At 43.2% G+C, this 27761-nt stretch overlaps 1 protein-coding gene across 4 annotated transcripts in view; it reads left to right on the top strand.

Annotated features, from left to right (window-relative positions):
* The window catches only part of DPYSL2 (dihydropyrimidinase like 2), a 91245-nt gene that overhangs the window by 29696 nt on the left and 33788 nt on the right, over nt 1-27761 (top strand). For all 4 annotated transcript variants that reach the window (XM_020814145.3, XM_020814146.3, XM_020814148.3 and 1 more), the window contains exon 3: nt 4632-4816. In XM_020814145.3, the coding sequence (XP_020669804.3) occupies nt 4632-4816 (185 nt within the window). The remainder of the gene's footprint in view (nt 1-4631; nt 4817-27761) is intronic.

The raw sequence follows: 27761 nt of genomic DNA on the forward strand, positions 1-27761 counted from the left end.
TTGGAAATATTAACAATTGTTCTGCTGTTCAAGGCAAGGATTAGAGTGGGGCTGCGGGACTAGGGGGGCATCAGATGTTATTGGACTGCTGTCAACCTCAGCATATAGACTGATGGGTGATGTAGTTCCCCAAGGTCTTGGAGGGCTATACATTCTCCAATTGTGGTTTGGGGTAATGGAAACCCACTACTAAGTAGGGTAAGTTGACATACAAAAAAGTCATTTAAGGCTTACTTATCTGCAGCCTCAATAAATTAGATGATATCAGCCACAGAGTAAACATGCATAGGATAGCCCTTTGCACGTATGAAGATCAATGTGCTGTTTCAGGTTGGACTGTTGAGAAAGGCTACACAAGAGAAGCTTTGTGTTTAGTTGGAGGTGAGGTGCATTTGGCCTTCCAGAGGTTTTTGAACTATTAACAGCCATGATTCCTAACCATTGGCAATGATGGCTAGACTTTATGGATGTTGTAGTATCACAACATCTGGGAGGTCATAGGTCCCCATCCCCAGCTTTGGATCCTACCATCATCTCCCCTAACTAGGTAATGTTGAGACCATTAGTGCAGTGACAGTGGGTGCCCAGCTTCTGCCCGACCCCTCTGCCGGTCTTCTCTAACGCAGATCCAGATGTTTTGGACTTCCTCTCCCATGATTCCTGCCTATTAAGCATGTGAGTTGGGGTTGATGGGGATGGTAGTCCATATTGAGAAAGATGGCCCTATGCAGCTTCTGACTGAATGCTCTTTGTGTTCCCAGTTAAAACCCAACCAACAAACTGTTGATCACATTGTGATTGTCCTTTTCATGCAATACACAGGAAATGGACTGTGGTTTTTAAATTCCTGTCGTCAGATCTAGCTTGATAAGTGCAATGAGAAGATCTGTGGGAAAGCCAGAGGAACGGTGAACCATTTCAATTCAGATCAATGCCTCATACTGACTGAATGTAGAAGTGTATGGATTTATGTTTCTGGACTACAACTCCTAGAATTCCCCAGATGGCATGGCAGCTGTGGGAGTGGTAGTCCAAAACTCACAAACCTGGGCATATTATCCAAATATTTCCCTTAAGAAATTTGTTTCCAGTAAATGAATGAATGGGTGTGGTCTTGGTTAAAAAGAGCTATAGAGTCCCTTCTAGCTCTTGGGAAAGTTATTTTTCTCTCTCTTTTAGTACAACTTGATATAGGCATGAACCACTGGTTCAACAGATTGTGCTGGTTTGTTTACTGCTGAAACAGGTGTTGGACACTTAAAAGCTCTGCCTCCTCGAGCAGCCGCCCACTCAGAGGCAGTGCCTGGAGGATATGAGGCAGGGTATCTCGCTGGTTCAGCTAGTAAACAAACCAGATGAGTTGCATAACCAGCAGTCTCTACTTAGAACTCCAGTCCCAGTTCCCCCACCAGCATGACTGGGAGCTTCAATCTGTCTAGCCTTGTCATGTCTACTTCAGCGCTGGGGAAAGTATATGGTCCTTTAGAGCAGTGGTCCCCAACCTTGGGCCTCCAGATGTTCTTGGACTACAACTCCCAAAAGCCTTCACTGCCACCTTTGCTGTCCAGGATTTCTGGGAGTTGAAGTCTAAGAACATCTGGAGGCCCAAGGTTGGGGACCACTGGTCTAGAGGTTCTAGCCAGCAGAGCTCTTGGGGTGGTATGATGGGATTTGGAGTTGAACAGCATCTAGGGGGAGGGCACACATTATCTGCTTTGAGTGGCAGTATCTCCATCCTCTCAATTACAGAACTGCTCCTTCTGTCTGCCTGAAAAATCTTCTGCCTTGGAAGGCTTTGTTTTGCTACTGAGTGGCGTTGCTTCCCAGCTGTGCATTTATCTTGCAGTGTTCCCCTACTGCTGAGTGCCATTTTCTTAAGTGTTCATGCCTTCCTCTGCAAACAGAACCACCTGTGCTGATACTTAGCTTAATTTCTGGATGAGAAAAGTACTGTGCATATGCTTTTATTGTGTCTTTTCCATCTTTCTGTCTTTGTTAATGCTTGCCTGTTCTTCTGGGAACATTAGGGAGTAAAGAGATGGAGTTGCTTGCCAGAAAACAGTTTGATGTATGAGCTAAACTCAACATATGGACACTTGGCATTTTGTCTAGTGCAGCCATAGGACCTGGATATTGCTTTTAATGTCACATCCACTTCCTCATTCATTCAAATTAATCTGAGAAAAGATGCTATCTGGTTTGGTTCCCTTCCTCAGCTTCAACTTTTTGAATCTTGGGCTTACAGTATTAGACTTGGAACAGGGAAGGGCAATGGCCTGTTGATGCTGTGAATTGTTTCAGATGGTTGGGCCAATAAAGGAGGGGGTGTGCAACCAGCAGCTTGCTTACTATGTGTGTTGCTGTGCCCCTGTTTGTTCTCCCCAATCAAGCAATTGCTAGCAGTGTCTTGCTGAGGCATCTTTCTTTCCATTTCTTCCCTTCCTATGACTTCAGGAAAGAAATACTTTTTGTTCTGTTCTTACTTAGGGGTCTGGAGAATTGGGGACATCCTTGGTATCATCATCTGCAGTAGATTGGATGGCCGTCAATTAGAGATGGATATGAAGCACCAGTTTGATGATTCATGCTAGTTTGTTGTTTGGCCAAACAGGTGTTTGGCGCTTCATCACCCTGCCTCCTCTGTCGGGTGCCCACTCAGAGGCAGTACCTAGGTTTCCTTGCCCAACCTCCTCTGGGCACTCTGAGTAGGTGGCTGCTGGAGGAGGCAGGACTGGGAAGCGCCAAACATCTATTTGGATGAAAAACAATCCAACACAAATAATGTGTTTCATGCCCTTCTCTACAGCTGATGCGTTGGTTGCACAAGAAGGTTAAATGGGAATAGAGGCTTTGGTGGGTTCTGAAGGACCCATTATTCTTCCCAAAACTTTCCAAAACACCTATCAAAGTGAACTCATTCTTCAATTACAATTCTTTGTATCTTTGAGTATAAGCGCAGTGACTTGTCTTCTGTGTAGAACTGCACGGTTACTGTCAGCATAGGTGGTCCACTTTGTATTCATCCATTCTGATAGGATAACTCTTTGTGTTAGAATGCAGGAATTGTTCACTGCACATACTGTGCTTACTCTAAGGTTTCCATGGAGTAAAATTGCTTTTAGAAAAAAAAAAGGAATGTGGGATGTTTGTACATGGTTTGAATTGTGGCCTGCCTTGGCTGGGCGCTCAACACATCTGTGCTTCAACTTAAATTCTGAAGTTAGAGATGCTGGTGACAAGATGTTTAACTGCTTATGATATGCTGTATGCAACTGTTCTGTTCTTTCCTTTTCTTTAAAAAAATGTAACTTAAATATTACCAATTTTGTTCAAAGCCTAGAAATTTATTAGCAACTGTATGGGAAGCTTTAATGTACATTTCAGACAGACTGGTTTGTGTGAAACATGAGATCCCTAACCTTGTGTTTGGAAGCATTTCCAGAAGGAGAGGAAGTTTTAAATTAGGGTTTTCTTACATTGTTGGTTGCTCTTAAGCTGTTTCTGATGCATGGTGACCCTAACAGGGTTTTTAAAGGTATATAAGACGGAATAGTTTGCCATTGCTCTCCTCCACTGAAAGTTTGTGTGTTTTATCAAGGAATTGAATCTTGGTCACCTGAATTTTAGCCAGATGCTACCTTGGTCAAATGGAAAACCATTTAGAATCTGAAGAGAGCATCCTTATTTGGGCAACAAGCAAGGCTCTGCTAAGCAACAGCACAGAAATTAGTTTAATACAAATTTCTTTACCATCTCTGCTTGTTTAGGGTACAAATGGAGAGCTTCAGTGGATGGACCCTCTGCAATTCAGGGCCAAATCAGGCAATATAGAGAGCAAAGCGTGACAAGTTGATACTGTATTTCCACTGAGTTTAGTGCCTAAAGTATCAGACTTGCAAATGAAGGCGGTGTTTACCTCTCAGTGACCAATCACAAAAGAAGGGCAGGGAGACCTAGCTTGAGAGTGCTGTACCAGAGGTATCTGATAGAACACTATCTGACATATCAGGAAGAAGATGGAGGGCTTTGATCGAGCCAAAGTACTCAAAAATGTGTCTTGTGCTTTAATGGCTGATGCATTTATGGTAGCATACGGACTTTCTGGCTCACAACCCACTGCATTAAACACAGATCAATTGAGGTGACCATTTCATGTGGCTGACGAAGTGAGCTTAAGCCCGTGAAAATTTTATGTTGCAGTAAGTGAGTTTGAAGATGTAATTTTTGTCCTTTGATGTCATGTGCTGAACATATCCTTCTAGAATGTGGATCCCACAGAAAATTGGTAATTTGCTGTTCTGTGGCAGTTTTCGTAGCTGGCAGTCGAACGTATGCCATATATGTTTTTCTGGGTTTATGTCATCCTGGATACAAGCATGTCGGTCAGAGGATAGAAACGAAAGCTGCTCAAGGAGCAAAAGGATTGATTTTATGCTGCTTTTTCTTTTCCCTTGAGGGTGCAGCTGATGTTTCACGACAGCTGCAGCGCAGGCGACCACACAGACAGTTGTGTTGCTGAAAAGGATGGAACATCTCATGAATGCTGTGAGGCCTTTCCTTGGGCACTTGTTTGGCTTTGACAATTAAGTTACCACATTTTTGGCTAACCCTGCATAAAATGGTCTTCTCAGGCAAATAGGAGAGAACCTGATCGTGCCAGGGGGTGTGAAGACCATTGAAGCTCACGGGCGCATGGTGATCCCTGGAGGAATTGATGTCCACACTCGCTTCCAGATGCCAGACCAAGGGATGACCTCGGCTGATGACTTCTTTCAAGGAACGAAAGCGTCCCTGGCTGGAGGCACCACTATGATCAGTAAGGATTCTTGATCTAATTTAAATGCAGTAGATTACAGGTCAATGTTCGTGTTGTGAAGTCAGGGAAGAGAGCACCCTTTCGGTAAAGACTAAAGGATAAACAACGCAGTGCATCTGGTGAATGTTGGCTTTATACAAAAGAAGTCAGGTTGAGAGTGACTCAAGTTGATAATCAGTGCATTTAAGTGTCAGAATCACACATGGGGCTTACCGGTTCTGACTGGATTTGGGAACAGGGTGGATTTGATTTAAATCAAATTGATTTAAATCACAATTAAAAATTTGAAAAATGGAATCGTGGTTTAAATTATTATTATTTTTTTTAAATCATTGACATTCATCCATCCCCTTCGGAAATTCAGACAGCTGAATGTTCCTCCTACCAAAACAAAACAAAACAAAATAAAAATAATTTAAAAAGTAACCCTTTAACATGGCTAGTTTTCAGTGTGCTGTGACTTTTATTTATTTTATTAATGACAGTTGAAGACATTCAGCCCGCATGCACGTTTACCATTTTGGTTAGAGAGCCTGTTCTCTTCTTGTTGAGTTAAGAACTAGCAAATGAAGTAAGATCTTCGTATATGAACGGTGGAAGATATTACTGGATTTGATTGACGCTGAAGCTTTTCTCTATCCTACTGGATTTCAGAACGCTTTGTTCTTCACAGTTATCGGAAGACTGTGGAGGGATTTGGGTCAATGAAGGTATGGGAAGAAGGATTTATTCACCCTTGATGTGGAGAAGGGGCTAGAAAGAAACTGTGACTTTCTCTCTATATTATTAATAACATTGATATCCCATTTTTCTGCTAGTTAACTTTGGGCACATGCAGTCTTCCTTCTCTTGATTTTTTGTTCATGAGCTAGTTAAATCAGCAAGCTGGTACGGCCAAAGGTCAGGGGTTCAATTCCCCACTGTATCTTAAGGGAGAAGAACCAGCCTGCATAGCCTTGGGCATGCCACACGGTCTATGAAACCTTGGAAGGCAACACCATGAGTCAGAATTGACTTGATGGCACATCATTATTACTAGCATTTTGTGCTTACAACAGTGAGGTGAAGCGGTTCAGGGTAATTGAAAGGACTGGCCCAGATTTACCCAGAGAAAGACATCCTTCAGTGTAGGCTGAAGTCAAATCACCCAGATCCCAGTCCAGTCGTCTCATCAGTCTTCTACCTTTCCCAGTCTGGCGCCTCATCCTGTCCCATGCAGCAGGAATGTTTGTGCTCCAGCACATCTGGAGAGTCCTGGATTGGAATAATGTGGACATTCCAGCCATATGTACATATGGTGTTGGGCTTCCTCCAAAGTTTCCTGAAGACTCAAATATTAAAGATTGCTCTTTCAAACCTGAATCTTTAACCTGAGTGTGTTTATTGGAAGGCAGTTCAAGGGATGTCAACGGGAGTTGCTTCCAGAGATGGGCATTTGGGACTATGGCCATTCAGTCAATTCTTTATGTGTATGTGTTCTGTATATGTGTGTGTGTGTGTGTGTGTGCTGAATAATCTGAACCTAATATTAACATTAAAAGAAAAGGAGGAAGGAAAAAGAACCGACGTAAAGCACTGGATTATTTTTTATTCTATATACAGTGGTGCCTCGCTTGATGATGTTAATTCGTTCCAGCGAAATCACTGTAGAGTGAAAACATTGTCAAACGAAATGAAAAAAAAAACCCATTGAAACGCATTGAAAACCGTTCAGTGCGTTCCAATGGGCTGAATACCTGCTCGTCCAGCGAAGATCCTCCACACGGCAGCCATTTTCGGTGCCTGTAAAAGCAGGGAACCGATCATCGCAAAGCAAAATTCCCCCATTTAAACCATTGTTTTGCGATCACAAAAACGATTGCAAAAACGTCAACGTAATGTGGATTCGTCGTAGAGCGGGGTAATCATCCAGTGGGGCACAACTGTATATATATCCTATCTGTCTCTGTCTCTCATAATAACAATAACATTAAACAACAACAACAATGTGCCATCAAGTCAATTCTGACTTACGGCAACCCTTTTCAGGGTTTTCCAGGTAGAGGATACTCAGAAGTGGTTTACCAATCCTTTCTTCTGTGGGGTGCCCTGGGACTGTCCAGCTGGCCCAAGGCCACCCAGGCTGTCTCTGCTTGTAGAAGGCACCGTGGGGGATCAGACGCCTACCCTCTGCCTCTGTAGCCAGGATACATAAACCACTGAGATATCCAAACAGGCATCTCTCTCTCTCTCTCCATATATTCGATGTTTTTCCATGTATTTGATGTTTTTCTTTGATGTACCGTACAGTTGGGCGATTTTTGTTCAATCCTTCCAACATTCGTCTGGCTGTCTTGCCTGCTTTTATCTCTGGAGTGCTGAAAGTTCAAGCTGGTAATCTTTCTTCTTTTCACCATCTTGGAACAAAGTCGCCAATTTCAGATCCCAGGTCTCAGAGCGCTCAACCCCTCATTATTATCCTTCGGAGCAATTACTGTGGCCAGAAATTACAGTTCTCTTTCACAAGATCCCACTTGGGAGCCAGATGCTATTCTACTTAATGGCCTTACTCCAATATCATGCCAGGGTGACTGGAGTTGCTTTTCTGCTTCTCTCCGGCTTGTAGCCCTCTGCACCACCCCAAAACACCACCCTTCCCCCATCGGTTTTCCCAGGAACAGATTTTGAAGGGAAAGCTAGGCTCATGAGCAGGATGGAGTTGGTTTAAATAAGACTGATTAAAATCATGATTGAAACCACAATTAAAATTTTAAAAAATCAGGGGGTTTTTTGACAAATAAAAATCATTTTTTTAAAATTAAATCTTGATTTAAATCAATTTGATTTTTTTTTAAAAAAACACACCTTGATTTTTATCCTATTTGTCAGGAAAAATGACATTGCACTTTTCCCAATTTGACTACCGAAGCTAGGCTTGTCAGTGAAAACAATTGCTCCACACTCTTTAAGTTTCTTTAGATGTGAAGGTTGTGTTTGGTTTAATGCCAACACCGTTCCATTCTTTTCTGTTGTTTTCTGTGCAATTTTATTGAGTGTTGTATATAAAATACTTTTAAGTAGAAAAAGAACATAACATTGTTCAGAATGAGTAAAGTGACGTCTTGAGCCTGCTCTGCTACTTTCTAAAACGTTGTTATTCAATTCAGTTATTCAATTATTTACATTAGTGTGCATGTGTTTATATAAGTGAATTTATTTAAATGGCTTGAGGGATAGTGGAAGCACTTGTGTAGTTGCCAATTTAGAAAAAAACAAAAACACAGAGATGTTTCCTTTCTACTCTAGACAGGTTTGGGAAATGTCCGACAGATGAATTGCACACAGTCATGTCTGCTGCATGAGTCCCCTTCACCATTCGAAGGTGGTTTGATGAGAAATTAAGCTTGATGCCCCAAATGAGCTCCCCAGCCCGACTACTAGCCGTTCCTGAAGAACTAAAATTGATCCAATGTTGGGGAAGAAGAAGAGAAAAATAAAACAAGTATAATGAAAGCCAAAATTCATCTTTTTAACTGATGGGTTCTAATTTGATGAATGAATCCATGTGTTAAGTTGATTTAGACTGAGGAAAGCTGCATACTTTAGAAGTTGGGAAGGTCAAATCCTGAGACTAAATTCAATCCATGTGTGTGTCTGTGTCCCCATGACCATCATTTGGTGGTTTTGACTCTACAGTGGTGCCTCGCAAGACAGGCGCTCCGTTTAATGATGAATCCACATTACGACGAGGTTTTTGCGATCGCAAAACAACATTTTGAATGGGGAATTTCACTGCGCAGTGATCAGTTCCCTGTTTTGGGAACCAATTTCCGCTTCCCGACGATCAAAACAGCTGATCGTCGGCTTTTCAAAATGGCCACTGGGTGCTCAAAATGGCTCCCCGCTGTGTTTAGGAGCCATTTTTCGCTGCACAGGCACCCGAAAATGTCCGCCCCTTGGAGGATCTTCGCTGGATGGTGAGTTCTTAGCCGATAGGAATACATTAACCAGGTTTTAATGCATTTCAATGGCTTTTTTATTTTTGCTTTACGACGTTTTCATCCTACAGCGATTTCGCTGGAACGAGTTAACGTCGTTAAGCGAGGCACCACTGTATTGTCTGGTTTGTCTGGTTTTTTTTAATTATTCTCAAAAGGTTGAAATCTCTTTCTGGAGGCTGATTTAAAGGTTGTTGGAAGTAAAAGTCTTAAGCTAGAACGCGTTGGTATTTTTGATTGCAGCTTTTTCTTTGGCTCCACCTGCAACTGAGATACGGTTTTTTAAACTGAATTAGTCTCCTGTATGGCCATTTCCCTTTCCCCAACCAATGAGCTGAGATAACTTGTTTCCACAGCATTTGAGAAGAGAACTATATTGAACCATTTTGCCCTCTGTCTTGGTTATGGAAATGACATCCAAATGTCATTCTGTGGGATTAAGTTCTTGCAAATTTGCTGTTCAGGAGAAAAATTGCAGTTCTTGGAGATGTGCCAGATGAACTAGATTCTCATCCACAGAATGGTGTGAAAATAAACCGATCAGTTTTTTCAGGTTACCTTAAGCTGGGATTGGATGATTTGTATCCCTCCAGTTATTGTTGGACTAAGAAATGTCAAAGGAGAAGGGGAGCTTTATTTCAGAAAAAACAAATGGACAGTAGCTTTTCCAGCTCTAGTTTAAGGTGCTATGAGAGCTGGCTGGATAGTTTGGTGGTTTAGGTACCTGGCTGTGGAGCCAGAGGTCGGAGGTTCGATTCCCCAGTGGGCCTCCTTTGAATACAGCCAACCCTGGGTGGCCTTGGGCCAGCTGCATAGTCCCAGGGCGACCCCAGTGGAAGGGAAGGGTAAAGCACTTCTGTGTATTCTCTACCTCAGTGATCTCCAACTTTGGGCCTCCAGATGTTCTTGGACTTCTTCTCCCAGAAATCCTGGCCAGCAGAGGTGGTGGTGAAGGCTTCTGGGTGTTGTAGTTCAAGAACATCTGGAGGCCCAAGGTTGGAGACCACTGCTCTACCTGATAAACCCTGAAAAGTGTTGCCGTAAGTCAGAATTGACTTGATTGCGCATGATTATTACTAAGACTCTGCTACTTTTCCAAAAGTGTTAAAGAGTTCACTGAAAAAAGAAATATTTCAAGGGGAAGCCCTGCAGGCAATATTGATCTGATTGTGCAATTACATTTAAGCTGTTTTTTCCTTCCATGTTTTACTGACATTGCTATGTACACCTATGTCCTGGTGTGGGAGAACGTTGCACATAATGCCAGTATAATGAAATATATGGTCATGTTAATGTCATACTACCTTTTTTGGGAGGGGTCAAGGTACACATGCTTGGAATGAAATCTACCTAGGTGTATCATTATTAAAATTTAGACATTTAGACATTGCTGATCCTCCCTCGCCTTTCAGCAGGAGAGGTATTACATATCTGAATCATACAAATTCTGATAATTCCAATAGTATACAGGAAATAGAATGCAATTTTTTTTGTTCTGTTGCAGTTCCCGTCTCCCCAAAGTATTTCCAGTGCCACATTTATAAAGCTGGTCTACTTTGTCTTTTTGCCTTTAATGATGGGATTTTGCTGGGTTTCTTCCCCAGATGAAAGTGGTAGTCTGCTGGGTCTGTTTTGTGGCTTGCCAGTCACCACCAAAGGGAACAGCTGTGGATGCTTTGAAGTTCTATGATGGTGATGATGATGGCCTCACACCCCTCCCTTTTTTAATTTTCTTGCATCTATTCTTTTCCATAGGCTTTATTATTTCTTCCTCCTTTAATCCAGTAAAAGGTTACCAGGGTTGGAGGGTGTATAAGCAAAGATTATGATGTCGTGTCAGGGCAGATAAGATAGGACTTATTTCAGTGGCTCAGAAATGGAATTTCAAGGGTCTTTGTGCTGCAGAATATTGTCCCAGATGCTAAATCCCAAGGATCTTGTGGTCTGTTGCTGGAACAGATAACAGCCTCCATATGGACTAGAAAAGGCATTGAAAAGTAGTGCTGAAAACTGCAGCCGGATCTCCCTTGGGCGAGATTAAAATACTTGAAACGCAACAGCAAGCCAAGCCTGGAAAAATTCTCGAGTCGGTCAGGGAAGATAGAAGAACATTCTTTATGGCCCTAAAGAGGTCAATTTTTTTTCCATTCGTCTGAAATCGACCCCTCATCCCAGTTGGTAGCCCAGCTTCTCATGGTGATAAGCTTCGAAATCTGGTGTGTTCTTTTCTTTCTTCCCACTTCTGCTACCACCATGAATATCCTGATATCACCCTGATCAGCTTTCTCTTTCTTTTTTGGAGCATTACATGGGACAATATTATATACCTTTACTGTAACTGCTGCTATTGAAACTTTTGGGGGATGGTGTCTTGGCACAATTTGTCATATTATTTTGTTTTTAAAAAGTGTTTTTTTTTTTTTTTGAAGCAGTTGAAAACGTCTAATGAGCAATGGAAGGATGCCCGGGTCAATTAGACATGTGCCTGAAAAGGAAGGTCTTAGATGGGGAAAGGTCAGCCTGATTGATGTCTTGTGGCAGTGCATTCCACTGCCCGGGTGGAGCCACTGAGAAGGCCCTCCCAGGAAGATCTTAAAAACTGAGGAGGCTTATAAGGGTGGGGGGAATACAGTCCTTCAGATAGCCAGGACCGAAGTCTTAGCCTTATATCTTGCTTATAGTATAGAATTTTCCCACTAGATCCTTTTAGTATTGTCAGGGCTGGCCCTCGTTCATTCGTTTAGTCGTGCCCGACTCTTCGTGACCCCATGGACCAGAGTACGCCAGGCCCTCCTATCTTCCACTGCTTCCCGTAGTTGTGTCAATTTCATGTTGGTTGCTTCGCAGACACTGTCCAGCCATCTCATCCTCTGTCGTCCCCTTCCCCTCTTGCTGTCACACTTTCCTAACATCAAGGACTTTTCCAGGCAGTCTTCTCTTCTCATGAGATGGCCAAAGTATTGGAGCTTCAGCTTCAGGATCTGTCCTTCCAGTGAGCACTCAGGGGTGATTTCCTTTAGAACTGATAGGTTTGTTCTCCTTGCAGTCCAGGGGACTCTCAAGAGCCTCCTCCAGCACCACAGTTCAAAGGCATCAATTCTTCGGCGGTCTGCTTTCTTTATGGTCCAGCTCTCACTTCCATACATCACGACAGGAAAAACCATAGCTTTGACTATTCGGACCTTTGTTGGCAAGGTGATGTCTCTGCTTTTTAAGATGCTGTTGAGGTTTGTCATCGCTTTCCACCCAAGAAGCAGACATCTTTTAATTTCGTGGCTGCTGTCTCCATCTGCAGTGATCATGGAGCCCAAGAAAGTAAAATCTGTCACTGCCTCCATATCTTCCCCTTCTATTTCCCAGGAGGTGATGGGACCAGTGGCCATGATCTTCGTTTTTTTGATGTTGAGTTTCAGACCGTTTTTTGCACTCTCCTCTTTCACCCTCATTACAAGGTTCTTTAATTCCTCCTCACTTTCTGCCATCAAAGTGGTATCATCTCCATATCGGAGGTTGTTGATATTTCTTCCGGCAATCTTAATTCCGGTTTGGGATTCCTCCAGTCCAGCCTTCTGCATGATGTATTCTGCATATAAGTTAAATAAGCCGGGGGACAATGTACAGCCTTGTCGTACTCCTTTCCCAATTTTGAACCAATCAGTTGTGGCCCTACCATTCAGCAAAAACAGACCCATGAACAAAACAAAGCAAAAGTGTGCTGTCTATATATTGCCCCATGGTGCTTAAAGCTCTTGCTGGGTGGTTTAAATTTAATTATGCAGGCTACACATTATCCTCATGAAGTCACAGTTCTTCTCTTCTGAGGAAAAAAAATTCTGTAGATGCCACATAGCTTGTCCTGCCTCCCTGAAGCTAACCTTATGTCTCAAGTATGGTGGCCATTGTTGTCCAGTTGTCAGTGCTGAAGAATGGTTCAGCAGATCAACCTTTCTCTCTGTGTGTTTTAATGTGGCCTGGGAAGCACATCATCTTGTGCTTTGCCTCAGGTGGCAAAATATCTTGGGTTGTCCCTAAGTCGAGTGCACGTGCTTTTCATCTCAAATGCCAAGATGGCCTGGACAAAAGTAAGAGGAGAAGAAGCTTCTTGGTTTCTAAGGTGAAGAGGGAGAGAGACAAGAAATCAAGTGGATGATTACTTCAGAAGCCCGCCCAAAAGGATCAAATCTAGGTTTGTGGTGAGATGTCAGGAGAAGCAACTGTGTTGGGCTGGTGGTTAACATCTGTAGGGCTGAGCCCCATTCAGCCTTGATTCCTGTTCTGTAACAATTACTTTTGTCAAAACAGGATTGAAGGAGACTTGCCTTGGTGGATGGCAGTGGCCTTCTTTGCTGATCGGGGGGGGGGGGATTGGCAAAGGCTGAAACGACAACGCGCCTGTCAGCCTCTGTTTCTGCCGGCTGGAGGGCTGACCTAGATATTTCTCTTTTCTCTTTCCCCTCACGGCCTCATCCCCGGAATGTGACAAGAGGTATTTTCCATCTCTTCTAGAGAACCAGCCCCTTGTTCAGTGAATGATTAACCCCCACATTCCAGAAAGTAGCTCAGGTTATTCAGTCGTTTTTCATAGGAGAGGTGAAACAAAAGCTTTGGTGCTGTCTTTGTAAGGTAAAAGATTTAGAGGCAAATTGGGCCCCTTTCCAAATTTTCCAAAGGTTGGACGATGGCCACCCTCACTCCAGGGCCTGAAGAGCTGTCCTCCCTGAAAAGCAGTTTCTCTTGTCATTGCTGCCTACTTATATAGTGGTGCCTCGCAAGACAAATGCCTTGCAGGACAAAAAACTCGCAAGACAAATGGTTTTGGCAATGGGATTGATGACTCACAAGACAAATGTTCCTATGGCCGTGCTTCGCAAGAAGAATGTTTTCCATTTTTTGTTCCTGCCTCATGTTTGCTGATTTTATAATATTTTTTCTATGATGTTAAAAAAGTTTTTAATTGAAATTTTTGAAATCATCTGCACAATATGTATGGCTTTAAAGAGCACTTAATAAACCCTTTGTAAACCAAATTTGACTTTGTTCTGACTTTTTTTTGCCCATAGGAATGCATTAATTCGATTTCAATGCATTCTTATGGGAAAACGCATTTCGCAAGATGAATTTTTCGCAAGACGACATTAACCGCAGAACGAATTAAATTCATCTTGCGAGGCACCACTGTATCTCTGTCTCCAAGACCATACCAAAGCAAATGGTGGGGAAGGGGGGAGTGAAATGACACAATATGGAGCAAAGTGTGAACTATGAGCATTGTGGAGATGTTTGGAGACATTTTTAGAGCCTTGGAGTTACCCATTAACCAGAATTCTTCCTGCCCTCATGGTGATCAGAAAGGCAGCTCTTTTTGCTATGGCTCTCACCCATTTTATTTTAGAACTGTGAACCAGTTTCATCCAGAGCCAGAATCCTGAAATGAACTAGCCGATCTGAACTGATTTTTGTGAGGGTCAGGATCAAACCAGAGTTGTTTCTGACTTGAAGCGAAGGCTATTCAGACTGCGTCAAATCTCTAAAAATACTAAGGTGCAAAATACAAGGAGAGATGTGAATCAGGGTGAGGATCAGGTAAGGAACTGGGCTTTGCTCGACTAACGTACAGGATGAGACCAGGATTTAACTTTAGTTACTGTGCTTGCAAGGCACAAACTTCCAAAGATGTCCACTAGTGTATAGTCCTCTGAAATATGGCACATCTAGTTCTCTTTTAAAGGTCTGGCATGTCTGCAGATTTCATTTGTATCAGTGCAAGAAGGAGGAAGAGGAGGAGGAGGAGGAGGAGGAAAAAGTATAGTTGTTTTGTTTTCCAGTGCCAGTCTGTGAGAGGGCTGGCAAAGTGAATATGAGAAATCAGTCCTAGTCTGAGTCTCGGATCGAACCAGACAGGTTCGATCACCAGAGATAAAACTGGGATCCTTCTCAAAGTGCCAGACTGACCAAACTGAACTGGGGGGGGGGGGAAACGACAGGAGCACCCCACCTAGTTATTGACCGCTTTGAAGAATAAAGATGCCGCAACCTGAGTAGTCTAAATGGGTACAAGGTTCACAGCCTTCTGGTTGAAGGTGTCACGTGGGTGAATCAGTTTTACAGAAAGTGTAGCCGAGTTATTGAAAAATATTCTTAAACTGTTTTAGCAGTGAGAGAAGAGAAGTCTAGTATAGCATCTGATTAATAAATAAATAAATAAATAAATAAATAAATAAATAAATAAATAAATAAATAAATAAATAAATATTTAGAGTTCTTGTTATGTTTTGCATTCTGGGGAGATTCCCATCTGGGATATACAGATCAATTTAAAGCTTAACAACCCAGTCCCTGATGGGGTCCAATGCTGGCAAGGGGGTGGCCTATGATGGGTTGAATTTCTGGATCTATTTCCAGGATCTCTTTATTTATTTCAGGGAGTAAGAGTGGATAGGTCACTCGCTATCACAGAGTCTCAGATCATCCATCCACAAAGGTGTTTAGCAGACTCTGATGGAGAGTATGACTGACATTGATTTTGTTCCTGCTCTTTTTATTCTTCTCTGTGCTTTGTAGCTACTGTTGGTTTCTCAAGAGTGTAAGCTTCCCTGGAAGTATTGCTCTCTTTTGTCACCAGCTGCAGCATTGCTTGAGTAAATAGCAAATTATTAACAAAAATAAAGTCTGGTTCAACCCAGGTGGTTGGAGAGGAAGATAAATAGCCCAGCACAGATATGACCGAGTAATTCCATGAGTCACAGAAAAAGAGGATGCAGCTCTTTTCAATGCTCAGCAGAATCAGCTTTCGGAGGTGGAGGAAGTAGCTTCTATTTATTAGTTCGGTTTGTATCACCAAGCGATATACAAAGTGGTGTATGTTGTGTCCACCTTTGTTTTCCTCCCCACAGCAATTCTGTAATGTGGGTTAAGCTGTGGGATAGAGACTAGACCAAAGTAACCCAGTAGGCTTCATGGTCAAGTGAGGACTTGGCCATCTGTGCTGGAGTAGACTTACTGAATCAATGAAAATGCATGCATTAGTGTGGATTTAATGGGTCCCATTCATTCAGTAAGTCTGTTCTTGTTGGGTCTGATAGTTGGGTTTTGCCCTGCATTTCCCTAATTCAAAAATATATTACTACACTTTGCTGGATCACCATTGTTTGTCTCTGTGCTATAAAATATGTAGAGCTAGTGGTTCTGCTCTTTGAAGGAGCATAAAAAGTCATCTTACCATGATAGGTTTCAGTCTTTGGTCATTTAGATCAGTGGTTCCCAGTCTTGGGTTGTCCCCGGATGTTCTTGGACTACAGCTCCCAGAAATCCTGGCCAGCACAGCTAATGGTGAAGGCTTTAGTCCAAGAACATCTGTGTGGAGCTAATGTTGGGAACCACTGATAAAGCTCTTATAGATTTAACTACCCAGATGCTTCAACCAAGCAAGGTTTATGGCCAGGTATTCTGGGAGTCCAAAGTCCAAAACATTGGCAGGCTAGAAATGAAGAGCCACTGCTTCTTTTCAGCCCATCTACCCTAGCAGTAGCAGCACACCAGGATCTCAGTTAGATAAGGTCTCGACCACCTGTTCTTTTCAAATCTGTGATGCTATGGATCGTCCTGAGACTTTCCATATGCAAAACTGTAGTTCTTCACTAGAAGCAAGAGAGGCCTTTGGGTTGTTCTGGAAGAAATAGGCAGAGCTAAGATTGACACAGCCTTTGTAATGTAATATAATTTCTCAAAATAGGAAAGAGAGCTCTCCCCGGGGTAATGCTGGAGCTTTTGAAAGATGTAATGAAAGAGTGCACTGCGCACCCAAAACCAAAACTGTTATGGCTTCAGAACATGAATTGGTTATTCTCAACATTTTTTTGGCTTCTCGCAGCAGTGGCCGGTGAACACATCTTGTGGTTGCTAGGCAACCACAAAATACGTTGTCCTTTCTCTTCCAGAACCAACAAAATGGCTGTTGGGTTGGGCTGCGGCAGAGAGCGTGGGGTTCAGTCCCATCGCTTTTAGCAGCTCTTACGTACCGAGCGCCAGAGTATGCAAGCCAGCCCTTGGCTCCTTTCTTCCTTTTAAGTAGGCCTAGCATGCAGTTGGTTTAAAGTGAACTCCAGGTTCATTTGCCAGCTCCTTTTCAAAGTGTTCCCTGCAGTGTTCAGACAATCAATACCTCTTTAAAGTGTTACATGCTTATTTTTATGGACATCAACTGCTGAATTGGCTGAAAAAATATTGCTTTAGCCCTGAAGATTCCATTTTTTTTACAAATAGCTTTATACTTTCATCTTGGTCATCTCCTGAGATGTAAAATCTAATTGGAAGCATGGAGAAGCAAAATCTAATTGTTTGGAACAGTTCTATGTTTTTCCTATATTGTGGCTGCTTTTTGTTCTGGCCACTGGATAGAGTAATTGTTGGGTGCATGGGGGATTCCATGTGTTTTGGTTTTTTGGATGCAACATTCTCCCCTTGACAATTGTGCAGTTGTGTCCGACTCTAGTGGGCGGTGCTCATTCCTGTTTCCAAGCCATAGAGCCAGCGTTTGTCTGTAGACAGTTTTTGTGGTCACGTGGCCAGCGCGACTTGACACAGAACACCATTACCTTCCCACCGAGGTAGTACCTATTTATCTACTCGCACTTTGCATGCTTTCAAACTGCTAGCTTGGCAGGAGCTGGGACAAGCGACGGGAGCTCACTCCGTCGCGTGGATTGGAACTGCTGATCTTTCAACCTTGTAGCCCAGAGGCTTTGCAGTTCGACCCACAGCGCCACCACGTCTCCAAGGCTTCGGAATCCAGGCTCAATTATCCATATTTGGAACTGACTAGATGAACAGGATGCCGGTGGCTCAGTGCAACGGATGTTAAGGAGGAAAAATTCACCTGGTATACTGGTGGTGATCGTTCTTAGACTAGGATGTACATATTTGGTTGCTTCCTTTTCCCCATTCCTTTCTCTGAATCGCATCCAACCCCCTTTAAAAAGATGGGCTGATGCTTGGAAGCCAGCAGACAGAAAACAAGATGTAACATCCTTTGTCGCCATGGATGCATCTCCGAGTGGGGAAATAAACAGACAATGGCTAGATCTGCAATTGGTTTAACGGTTGTTGCTGTTCTCAACATTATTGTTGTTTTCTGAATCAGAATCTAGTTCTGAGCCATTTGGCTGATGACTTAACTCTCAAAGGGATCCTGAAACAATTAGAGCAGGGAGGGGGTGAGTGTTTCAGCTTGGAAAGAGAAATTTCAGTTGTAGACTTGTTCCCAGGCTGTGCAGACGCCTCCTTTTCTCTTTTCTTTGGGTCAGTGGAGATGAAACACTGTGGATCTTTTTCAAAATAGTTCCTGTCCTGTTTCTAGGCAGAGCTATGGAGGGGACGGGAGTTTGCCAAATGTCTTTAGAGGAAAGGAGCAATTCTTCAGCAGTTTTTCAGAAGGTGAGGTTTACCAGTAGCAGAAGTTTTAGGATAGTTTTGTTCTCCCCCCAGGACTATTTGTGCCCCCCCGTCATTGCAAGTGGGAAGAAGATATCATGAAACTAGTGGTTCTCCGTCTTCAGTATGGCCAGTGGTCAAGGATTCTGGGGATTGAAGTCCAAAACAAACAAACGAAGAAGAGAGCTAAGACTCACCACACTGGGCCATAAATTGCTCCATTGTCTTTAATAATGTAAGAAGCTCTTGATCAGAACTGTACAACAGACAGGATAACTCTAGCCCTGGGAAGGAGAGACTAAGGCGAGAGATTTGGCGAACTCCAATGCAATGGTATTTGGAGGGCTATCTTGTTGAAAGCAAGTCCAGTGTTATACGTGTGTTGCTCTCTTGATTTGGTAAGAAATGCTCTGCTCTTTAGTATTTATCATAGGAAAATAAGGCATCTTTTCTGTGTAGAAGTTGGCAGTGCATTATACAGAGAATCAAGCAGGTGTGTGGGAAAATGCATAAGCTGGTGTGGCCTACTAAAGAACTTTGAAAACTCTTGCTTTCCAAATTTGACTTTTTGTTGTTTGGGAAATGTGGACCTTTGATTTAAATTCTTCCGGGTGTGCTTGCAGGCATGCCTGCATGTGGCCAAGCTTTACAATCGTGCAGCTCTTGTGTTGTTTACGATCAGCACTTCAGCACTTAAGACTATGTGAGAGAGAACCTTAACTCTCTTAGATTAGCCCTTTGCATGGGAAGAGGAGTGATGGGAGAGGATATGACTTAATGGCTTCTAACTTTGCTGCATGTGATGGATGCAATGTTGAGCTGGTCTACTAGCAGGTAAGGTCTGTTGCACAGAGGCTGCACATGTGGCTTTGGAAGCCCCTCGGTGGCTTAGAAGCTGTTCCTTCCTGCAGTGATTTATAGACATTTGAAGCTGCATCTTTCCTTTTCAGCCCATCATTCCAGGGCAAGGAAAGTTGGTTGTTCTTGGTAAGGGAGTCGCTCCTAGCTGTCTACTTTCTGATCTCTGCTTGTAGCTGTGCTTGCTTGTTGTTAAAGCAAGGCTGAGCAACAGCGTCATACCCATGATGCCTTGCCATTGTCGGTATTGGCTGGGGCTGCTGGGAGTTGTAGTCTAACAGTATTGTTGTTACTGGCTGGGGCTAGTAATAGCAATAGCACACTGCTGGCTCATAGTGAAAGTGCCTAACTTTCACTATGTGTTTTGAACTGAGAGCTGCTATAATCATGCAGAGCCAGGAGAGACTGTTGGTTTTGTGTGTGTGTGTGTGTGTGTGTGTGTGTGTGTGTGTGTGTGTGTGTGTGTGTGTGTGTGTGTGTGAGAGAGAGAGAGAGAGAGAGAGAGAGAGAGAGAGAGAGAGAGAGAGAGAGATTCCTCGTTTGTATCCCTTTAGAGAGCCCTGATGTTACTGGCTCAAAACAGAGGGTGTCCCATTTTTAAAATTTCATTCGCCATCCATTTCGCTATCCACCTAAGGAAAATTTTTTATTCACTTAAAAAAAAAAGAGGGCCATATTTCTCTTACACTTGCCAGTCAGAAATGTGTGAGCCCTTCAAGATTGTTCTATTAATCAAATGATAAATTACAGGACAGACCTCCAGAATGAGGACAGTTAGTGTGCTAGTCACCTTGAAGGACGAAATGGAAAACCGAGGAGCAAATTGAAAAAACCGGTTGACAGTTCTCCCCCTGTTCATATGTGCAATATAGGCTCCAGGCCTGACCGCACCAGTTTTGAACGTTGAGCACTAACTGTGTCAACCCCCTGCTAATCGGGGATGTGTTTGCTGACGCGGCAACTCTGAACTCATGTGTAGGGAGGAAGCGAGCCAGGGAGTTCTGACTGCTGACTTTAATTACATTTTTAAATGAAACGACTTGTAGGGGGAAATTCATATTGCTAGAATGCCCAGAATTTCATCAGATGCTGGCGGAGCTAATACTTCTGAGACTGAGCCACATTATAAAAACATAAAAGCCCAAATGCCTTAAAACATAGAGTTGATATTTTGCATTTCCTGTGTGGGGGGGTGAGGGGAAGAGCTGTCTGCAGAGAATTTACATATCCTTTTTTTGAAGAGTTTCAAAATTCTGCAGTCTCCACAGTGCTGATTCGTTCTTTGATCTGTGTGCAAGAGCACACACTTTTCCTTGTGTGGAGAGAATTTGACACAAACCCTCTGCAGAGGTGCTAATTAAAACGTGTACCTGTCAACATAAAACAGTTTGCTGGTTGTCAGAGTTGTTTTCTAAAAAACCCTCATGAGAGAAGGACTGACAATCTTTCCCAGATATGTAACATCAATTTCTGGACAATTTTTCTGCGCCATGCAGGAAGGAGTGTGTGCTTAGAGCCTGAGAAAGTGGTTTTCATCCCTGAAAGCTTGTTATTTGTTTAATATTTTAGTGGTCCAACAACAGGTATCACCTGCTCTTGCATATGTGTAATTTTCAGGACCACAAATAAAATAATGAGGGAAAATTCCTGTATGCTTTTCATGATTAGCTACATCTTTTTCATAGGTTGAGGTAGGTTATTCTCTCTGGGACCTATTAATAGTTGTGTCAGGAAATGTGAAGGAAAAGCTCTGCATACACTCAGTCAGGATGTTTTATGAAATGAGAGAGGGCAGTACAGCATAATAGCAGGAAGCTATAAAATCTCCCCAGCTCATGTTATCTGCTCATTTTGTGCTGTGTGAATCCCTCAATGGAATAGAGCACTTCTCATCCTGGAAATTCTTACATTTGCCAGACCAGTGATGAACAGTTGTCCAGTGCTGCCCTGTTTAGCACTGATTTGCTGCCATATATGTGTTCTTGGGAGAGGGATGTGGTGGCGCTGTGGGTTAAACCACAGAAGCTTCTGTGCTGCAAGGTCAGAAGACCAGCAGTCGTAAGATTGAATCCATGTGACGGAGTGAGCTCCCATCGCTTGTCCCAGCTCCTGCGAACCTAGCAGTTCAAAAAGCATCTAAATGCAAGTAGATAGATAGGTACCCCCTTGGTGGGAAGGTAACAGTGTTCTGTGTCTAGTCGCGCTGGCCACGTGACCACGGAAACAGTCTTTGGACAAACGCTGGCTCTACGGCTTGGAGACAGGGATGAGAGGGATGAGCACCATGCCCTAGAGTTGGACATGACTGGACTAAATGTCAAGGGGAACCTTTACCTAGCTCAAGGACCACACCTCTCTTTATGAACCGGCTTGAGTGTTAAGATCATCAGGAGAGGCCTTTCTCTCAGTCCCCTCACCCTCATGGTCAGATTTGCTGGATGTGTGGAGAGGGCCTTCTCTGTTGCTTCTCCAAGACTTTACAACTCCCTCCCTGAGGAAGCCATCCTGGCCTCAACTTTGCTGTACATCTCCAAGCAGACAAAGACGTTTCTCTTCAGTCGGGCTTTCTTTTAAATGACTCATTGACCCAGGGGATTTTTAAAAGAAACCCTTCAGGAGAAAGGCAGCAAATAAATGTTTGAAATAGATAGATCTCCACTGTCGTTAAAAACAGGGCTGTTCCAGATGTGAACAACTGCAGCCCTGAGCATACCTCTCTATTGGCTATAATGCCTAAGGCTGTTGAGAACAGCAGTCCGTAAGCATTTGGATGACTGTACTTTCGCTGCCATGAAAGACCTTTCTTGGTGATTTTCAAGGCTGAATATCATTCTCTAAATTAAATAACTCTTAATGGAACGTCAGTGTCTTTAGCTGCAAAAGGCCAATCAGCTTAGCTTGAGCTGTCGAAATGTATCGTTAGAGCTGTTCTGTGCCAGGAACAAATTGAGCCAGTGCATTTTGTGAATACAGTAGCGTTGTTTGTCTTAGTTTAGGGGATTGTTAAACCTCTTGAGTCCGTCTGTGGCTGGATAATTGGGACATCCTTTGGTGCTGATTGGCTGTCGCAAAACTCTGCTCTCTGTTAAGCCTGAACACTGAAATTTGGTGTCCGGGATTGGCTGTTTTTCTGTTTTTAAAAGGGTGGTACACCAGAGTCTCTCCTGGCTCCCCAGTTCTGTGCATTTGCATCCCTTAGGCATGATAGGAATTTGGGAGTCCAGCTACATCTGGAAGCCCAGAGGTTCTCGAAGTCTGGGAAACAGGGGACACTACCTTTTGCATGCACATCTAAATGTATGAAGGTTTGCACCTCATCTAGAGCCCAGCGCCACTGGGATTCCATATGATATGGATGAATTAGTACATCCACCCTTACATGCATGGGTTTGTAGATACAGTGGTGCCTTGCATTACGACGTTAATTCATTCCAGCAAAATCGCTGTAGAACGAAAACGTCGTAATGCGAAAATAAAAAGCCAATTGAAACGCATTGAAACCCCTTCAATGCGTTCCAATGGGCTGGAAACTCTCCGTCCAGCAAAGATCCTCCATAGGGTGGCCATTTTCGGTGGCTGTCTTGCGAGGAATCCGTCCCAGAAAACAGCGGGGAGCCATTTTATTTAGCGGCCATTTTGAAACCACTGATCAGCTGTTGGAAAATTGTTGTTTTGCGAAGAATCGGTTCCCAAAGCAGGGAACCGATCATCGTAAAATGAAAAAACCCTATTCAGACCATTGTTTTGCAATCACAAAAACGTCATAATGCGGTTTTGTCATAATGCGGGGCAATCGTAAAGCGGGGCACAACTGTACCAGATGTGGGCTTTGCAGTCACTTTACCACTTCCTGCTCATGCATTGGCCTGCGTGTGAGCATTAACAGGCTAATGATGTTCAACACAACTGAGCAGGTCTCAAATGATGTGCTGCTAGATCCTCCACTCTTTGTTGAGTTCTTTGCTCTCTGCCGACAACTTCTGCATGTAACCCTCAGCACTTGTACCGGCACTCCCCTTTTTTCATAGCAAAAGGTGGCCAATGTGTCTTTTAAGAGCACAAGGACAATTATACTGTTTTTTTTTTGAGGGTCCAGGGTTTTTTGGGGTTTTTTTTTTAAGCTTAGGGAGACCTGTTAATCAGAACCAAAAATCAGTACAAGTGACTTTGAGCCTTTTTTGAAAAAAAAATAGTGTTCCATCAGGCCTAAAAACTGGTTGAGATAATGGCAAAATTGCCCCCATCTCCCAGGAAAGGCCTTATAAACTTATTTATTTATTTACTTGTTCGACCCTATACCGCCAGGCCACCAGGCCAATCTGGGCAGTTTACAATAAAAAAAAAAAAATTAAGACACAAAATAAAGACTTTGTCAGATTACAAGGATCAATAGTGGATAGAAATGCAAAGTTAAGCAAAATCAAACACAAATCAAAAAATCAAAAACAGATCATATACCGTAACCTAAAATCAACACAGGCGTAAATGATTAAGATGTAAGATGGTGGAAGAGAAATAAACACTGAAAGGTTCAAGGCGTTATTCAGATGTTGATTCTGGAAAAAGCCTGCCTAAAAAGCCATGTTTTCAAATCTCATTTAAACATTCCCAGATGGAAAAAAAAAACTGGGATGTCATAGAACATGGTGTGGCTGTCTTAAGCTTGTGTGTGTATGCATTTGTGTGTGTTTATTTCTTTGCTTGTTCTAGACATGTAGAATTTGCTCCTCCCAGCTTTAAGGGTGCCCTGAGGAACAGAAAGTGAAATATGGGCTATCGGTATATTTTTTTTAGTTAAACTGATTCTTCTCTGAAAAACAGCCATGTTTACAAGCGAAATCTACTTCCTATCCTTTGCTAGTGTTCTTGGTTGAACTGCATTCTTAGGTTTCTCTTTCACCTTTTCTGTGGGGCCGATGTTTTATGAAAGCGTTCTTTGTTATAGATGGTCGCGTACTTGTTTTAGACAGTTAAAAGAAAATAAATAAGGTCACCCTGAATCTTCCACAGTTCCGGGCCAGATATGTTCATAGCACTTATCTTCTCTCACCATGTTTTTTTTTTATAATTTTAATGAGACCCATAATGTTTCAGGGTGGCACATTGCCAGCCCGGGAGTGTTAAACCACACAGATAAGCAAACAGTAGTAGCCGTTGTTTTCTCACTGTGGCTTATTCTCTGTTGTGCTTGTTTTAGTTATGGTTTTTTTTTTCTTTTTAATCCTGAGCGGATTAATTTGCTTAAGGAGAAACAGAGAGAGAGAGAGAGAGAGAGAGAGAGAGAGAGAGAGAGAGGAGACACTAAGGCAATGCTTAGTAGGTTGGCTGTGTTGGAGGAAGTCCTGCTGCTGTACAGGAGAGTCCTTAACTTTGTCCAGAGAAGATCCCAGTTCAGTTCCTGAAACTGGAGTCCAGGCTGGACTTTGGACTGAGAGAGACACATGTGGCCTATGGACACGTGCAACCCGCCAGCACCTCAAGAACCTCCCAATATCCTCATCCTCCCCAATAATACTTTATTTTAACAAATGGGCTCAGAAGGTCCCCTGTAGAGTAGGGTTGCCAGATACATGGGTACCAAAAGGAGGACACAGAAAGCCAAAAAAGAGGACAAAGGAGGACATATTGAATGTTTCATTTGAATTGTTCCGGATTAAACCCGCAGTCAATACAGTTTTATTACAATAGCTGCCAATAAAGGTCTCTTAGTGAACAGACCAAGAAACACTCATGTTAAAAAATAAAAATGAATTCAATGGAGGCTTTCCCCCCCAAAATACCAAAAAAACATTATTTAAACAGCCAATTGTACCCGAAGTCACCCTGGCCCAACTGCAGGATCCCCCAGCTGCTCGCACTCTGCACAGGTTCAGAGGCAACCTTGCTAATCTGGACTCCCAAACAAGGCTCTGGCACAGGGAGGGGGAAAGCAGTGCCTGGCAAAACCTAACAGGCAGCCTCCCCTCCCTCGAGGGTCATAAGTTCAAGGCTGGGGGAGTGTGGGAGTTGGAGTCCCTGAAAGGTAGTTTGAACACACACTCTCCAGGTGCTCACTTTCCCATCCATGCGTTTGGGTGCTGCTTGTTCCTGCCTGACTCGGTGGGCGGCGCTCTGCTCGCACTGCCTTTCTGGGCTCCACATGGTCTGGGCCGGCATGGCAGATCACCAGCAGCTGCTGCCACAGTGAGAGGGGGGCGAGGGAGGCGCTCCAGCACTGGTGGCAGGTAATGAGAGGCGGGGAAAGACAGGGGAGGGGGAATCCTTCCAGGTCTCCCCCTCCTATCCCAAATTATACAAAAGCCTGACTTTTTATCTTTGCCTGCCGGATGGAGGACATTAGGCTAAAAAGGAGGACATGTCCTCCTTTTGCCTGACATCTGGCAACCCTACTGTAGAGGGCATGGGTGTGATTCTGCCGTGCTTTTAGGGACTTCCAGTGTTTTAACACCCCATTTTTACAAAATATATATATTCTCAGCCATCTAAGGGGATGAAGGGATTTTCCAGCAGCCACTCTGTTTTCTAGGAATACCGTGAGCAGAAATCCAGATTTCTTGTGCGTTCAAGAGGAGCTGGAGATCTGCCGAGAAGCAAGGTGTGCTGGTTCTGGGCCTTAGAGGGTGTTGACCTCCAGTTCCCATTGGTCCCAACCAGTGGAAGGGGATGATGTGAACTGTGACCAAATAACATGTAAAGGCCTGGCAGTTCTCACTCTTCATATGGAGGTTAGATGTGTGGCATCGCCATCCTTGTGCTGCTGTGGTGTATGTGAAATAACAATTGGACTTGAATGTCTGGTTTTCAGTATAATTAAAGAGTCTTTGTTGGATAATACCCTTATTGGACCTCTGAAAAGATACAACCAAGGTGAACCTTTAAGTTCCCCAGAAATCTTCAACGGGCATTGATGTGATAAAATGTTCAGGACAGATCAGGAAACAAAACAGCCTTCGAGCCTGAGAAATCTGGCTCGATGTAGTAGCCAATGTTTCTTAAAAGCCAACTTCTGGTGGAACAAGTATGGGCTGAGGGGTCCACTACAAAATAAAGCATGAAGGTGCAATCCTTCCCCACTTAGTAGATTTTAAAAAATCATCCTATCTCCCAAGGATTCCTCCATTGCCAGGTCATGGGGGGGTAGGATTTAGCAGGAAAAGGAGTAGGTTTTATGTCAGCTAAATAAGAGGCAGAGCTGGCTAAAAAAAGTCAGTGGTTTACTCTGGCTGTGGAGCCTCTCAGAAGAAGAGCCAGCCTGGGTGGCCTTGGGCAAGCTGCACAGTTCTTCGGCACCCCAAGAAGGAGGGAATGGTAAACCTTTTCTGAGTACCTAGAAAATCCTGGAAAGGGTTGCTATGCATCCGAATTGACTTGTCTCTTCCTCCTCCTTAAACAAGAGAGCGAGTTTACTTGTCTCCATGGGTTGAAAAGTCAATTGAAAACCAAACCTGTCAACATCACCCCTAGCAGTTGGATGAGATGGGATTCTTACTGAAGGGCAGTTTCATGGGAGAAGCATCTTCATCTGGCAGTGAAACCTGCCCCAGGTAGCTGATTGTAGTATTTCTAGTAGCAAAAGCATATAAATAAAAATTACAAGCACTGTGTGATTGATGTGTAGAAGCAAAAGACTGTGTTGTGATATATGTATTGGATTGCTAAAAAGTTACATACAAGGTAACCTTTTAAATCCTTTAGACTTTAGGCATAAGTATGAGATATTGTAGAGTTTTGAATTTCTGGTAAAATTCTCTTTTGCCCCACACAGCAGAAGTACACAGATCCATGAAGTAGAGTAGCTTCAGGTGCCCCAGACTTCTCATTAACTGGCACTGTCAGTAACTCACTTCAAGACTTGTGAAAGAGAAAGAATTAAAAAAAACCCTTTATTTACAATTGCTTGAAATTGCAGATTCGTGCATACTGCTTTCTTTACTGCCCACATACTAGCAACCAACTTAACAGATCAACACCAAAAAGCAACTGCCACCACCCGACAAAGAAAGGAATAGAACACTCAGCAGAGAGGCGGGGCTCTCTTTTAATTCAAGGAATGATTGGTTAATGCTGGATAGATGATCACCCCACCCACAAAAGTCCCACCCAGTCACTCAAACTACAGACAGCATGTGAGGTTGTAAATAAAACTCCAACATTATAAAAGGCATGTAATGTTATAGTTTGAATTTGTTTTGTATTGTAAGTGCAGTCCTTGAACAGTGGAACCTCGACTTGCGAACGTCCCTACTTGCGAATGATTCGAGTTACGAACGGCTTCGGTTGAAAAAAAGTTGCTTCGACTTGTGAACAGAGCATCGATTTATGAACCGAAAAAAAGAAAAAAAACTTTCCTGCCCTTTTTTTTGACCTAAGTTCATCTTAGGTCAAAAGAAGAAAAAAATACCCCCCCCCAGTGGTAGAGTACGGATTAACTGGCTTTGCATTAGTTCTTATGGGAACTAGTGCCTCTACCTACGAACAGCGCCTCAACATATGAACGGAAAACAGCAGGCATGGATTAAATGGTTTTCAATGCATTCCTATGCAAACGTTTGCCTCGACTTACGAACTTTTCGACTTATGAGCACTGTTCCAATACACATTGTTCGTAAGTCGAGGTACCACTGTATTACTTTGCCAACAGTCAGCTTTCGAGTACAGTGACAAGTACCGCTAGCCAGGTT

The sequence above is a fragment of the Pogona vitticeps genome, chromosome 8 (assembly GCF_051106095.1).
Source record: "Pogona vitticeps strain Pit_001003342236 chromosome 8, PviZW2.1, whole genome shotgun sequence".
NCBI classification, from domain to species: Eukaryota; Metazoa; Chordata; class Lepidosauria; order Squamata; family Agamidae; genus Pogona; species Pogona vitticeps.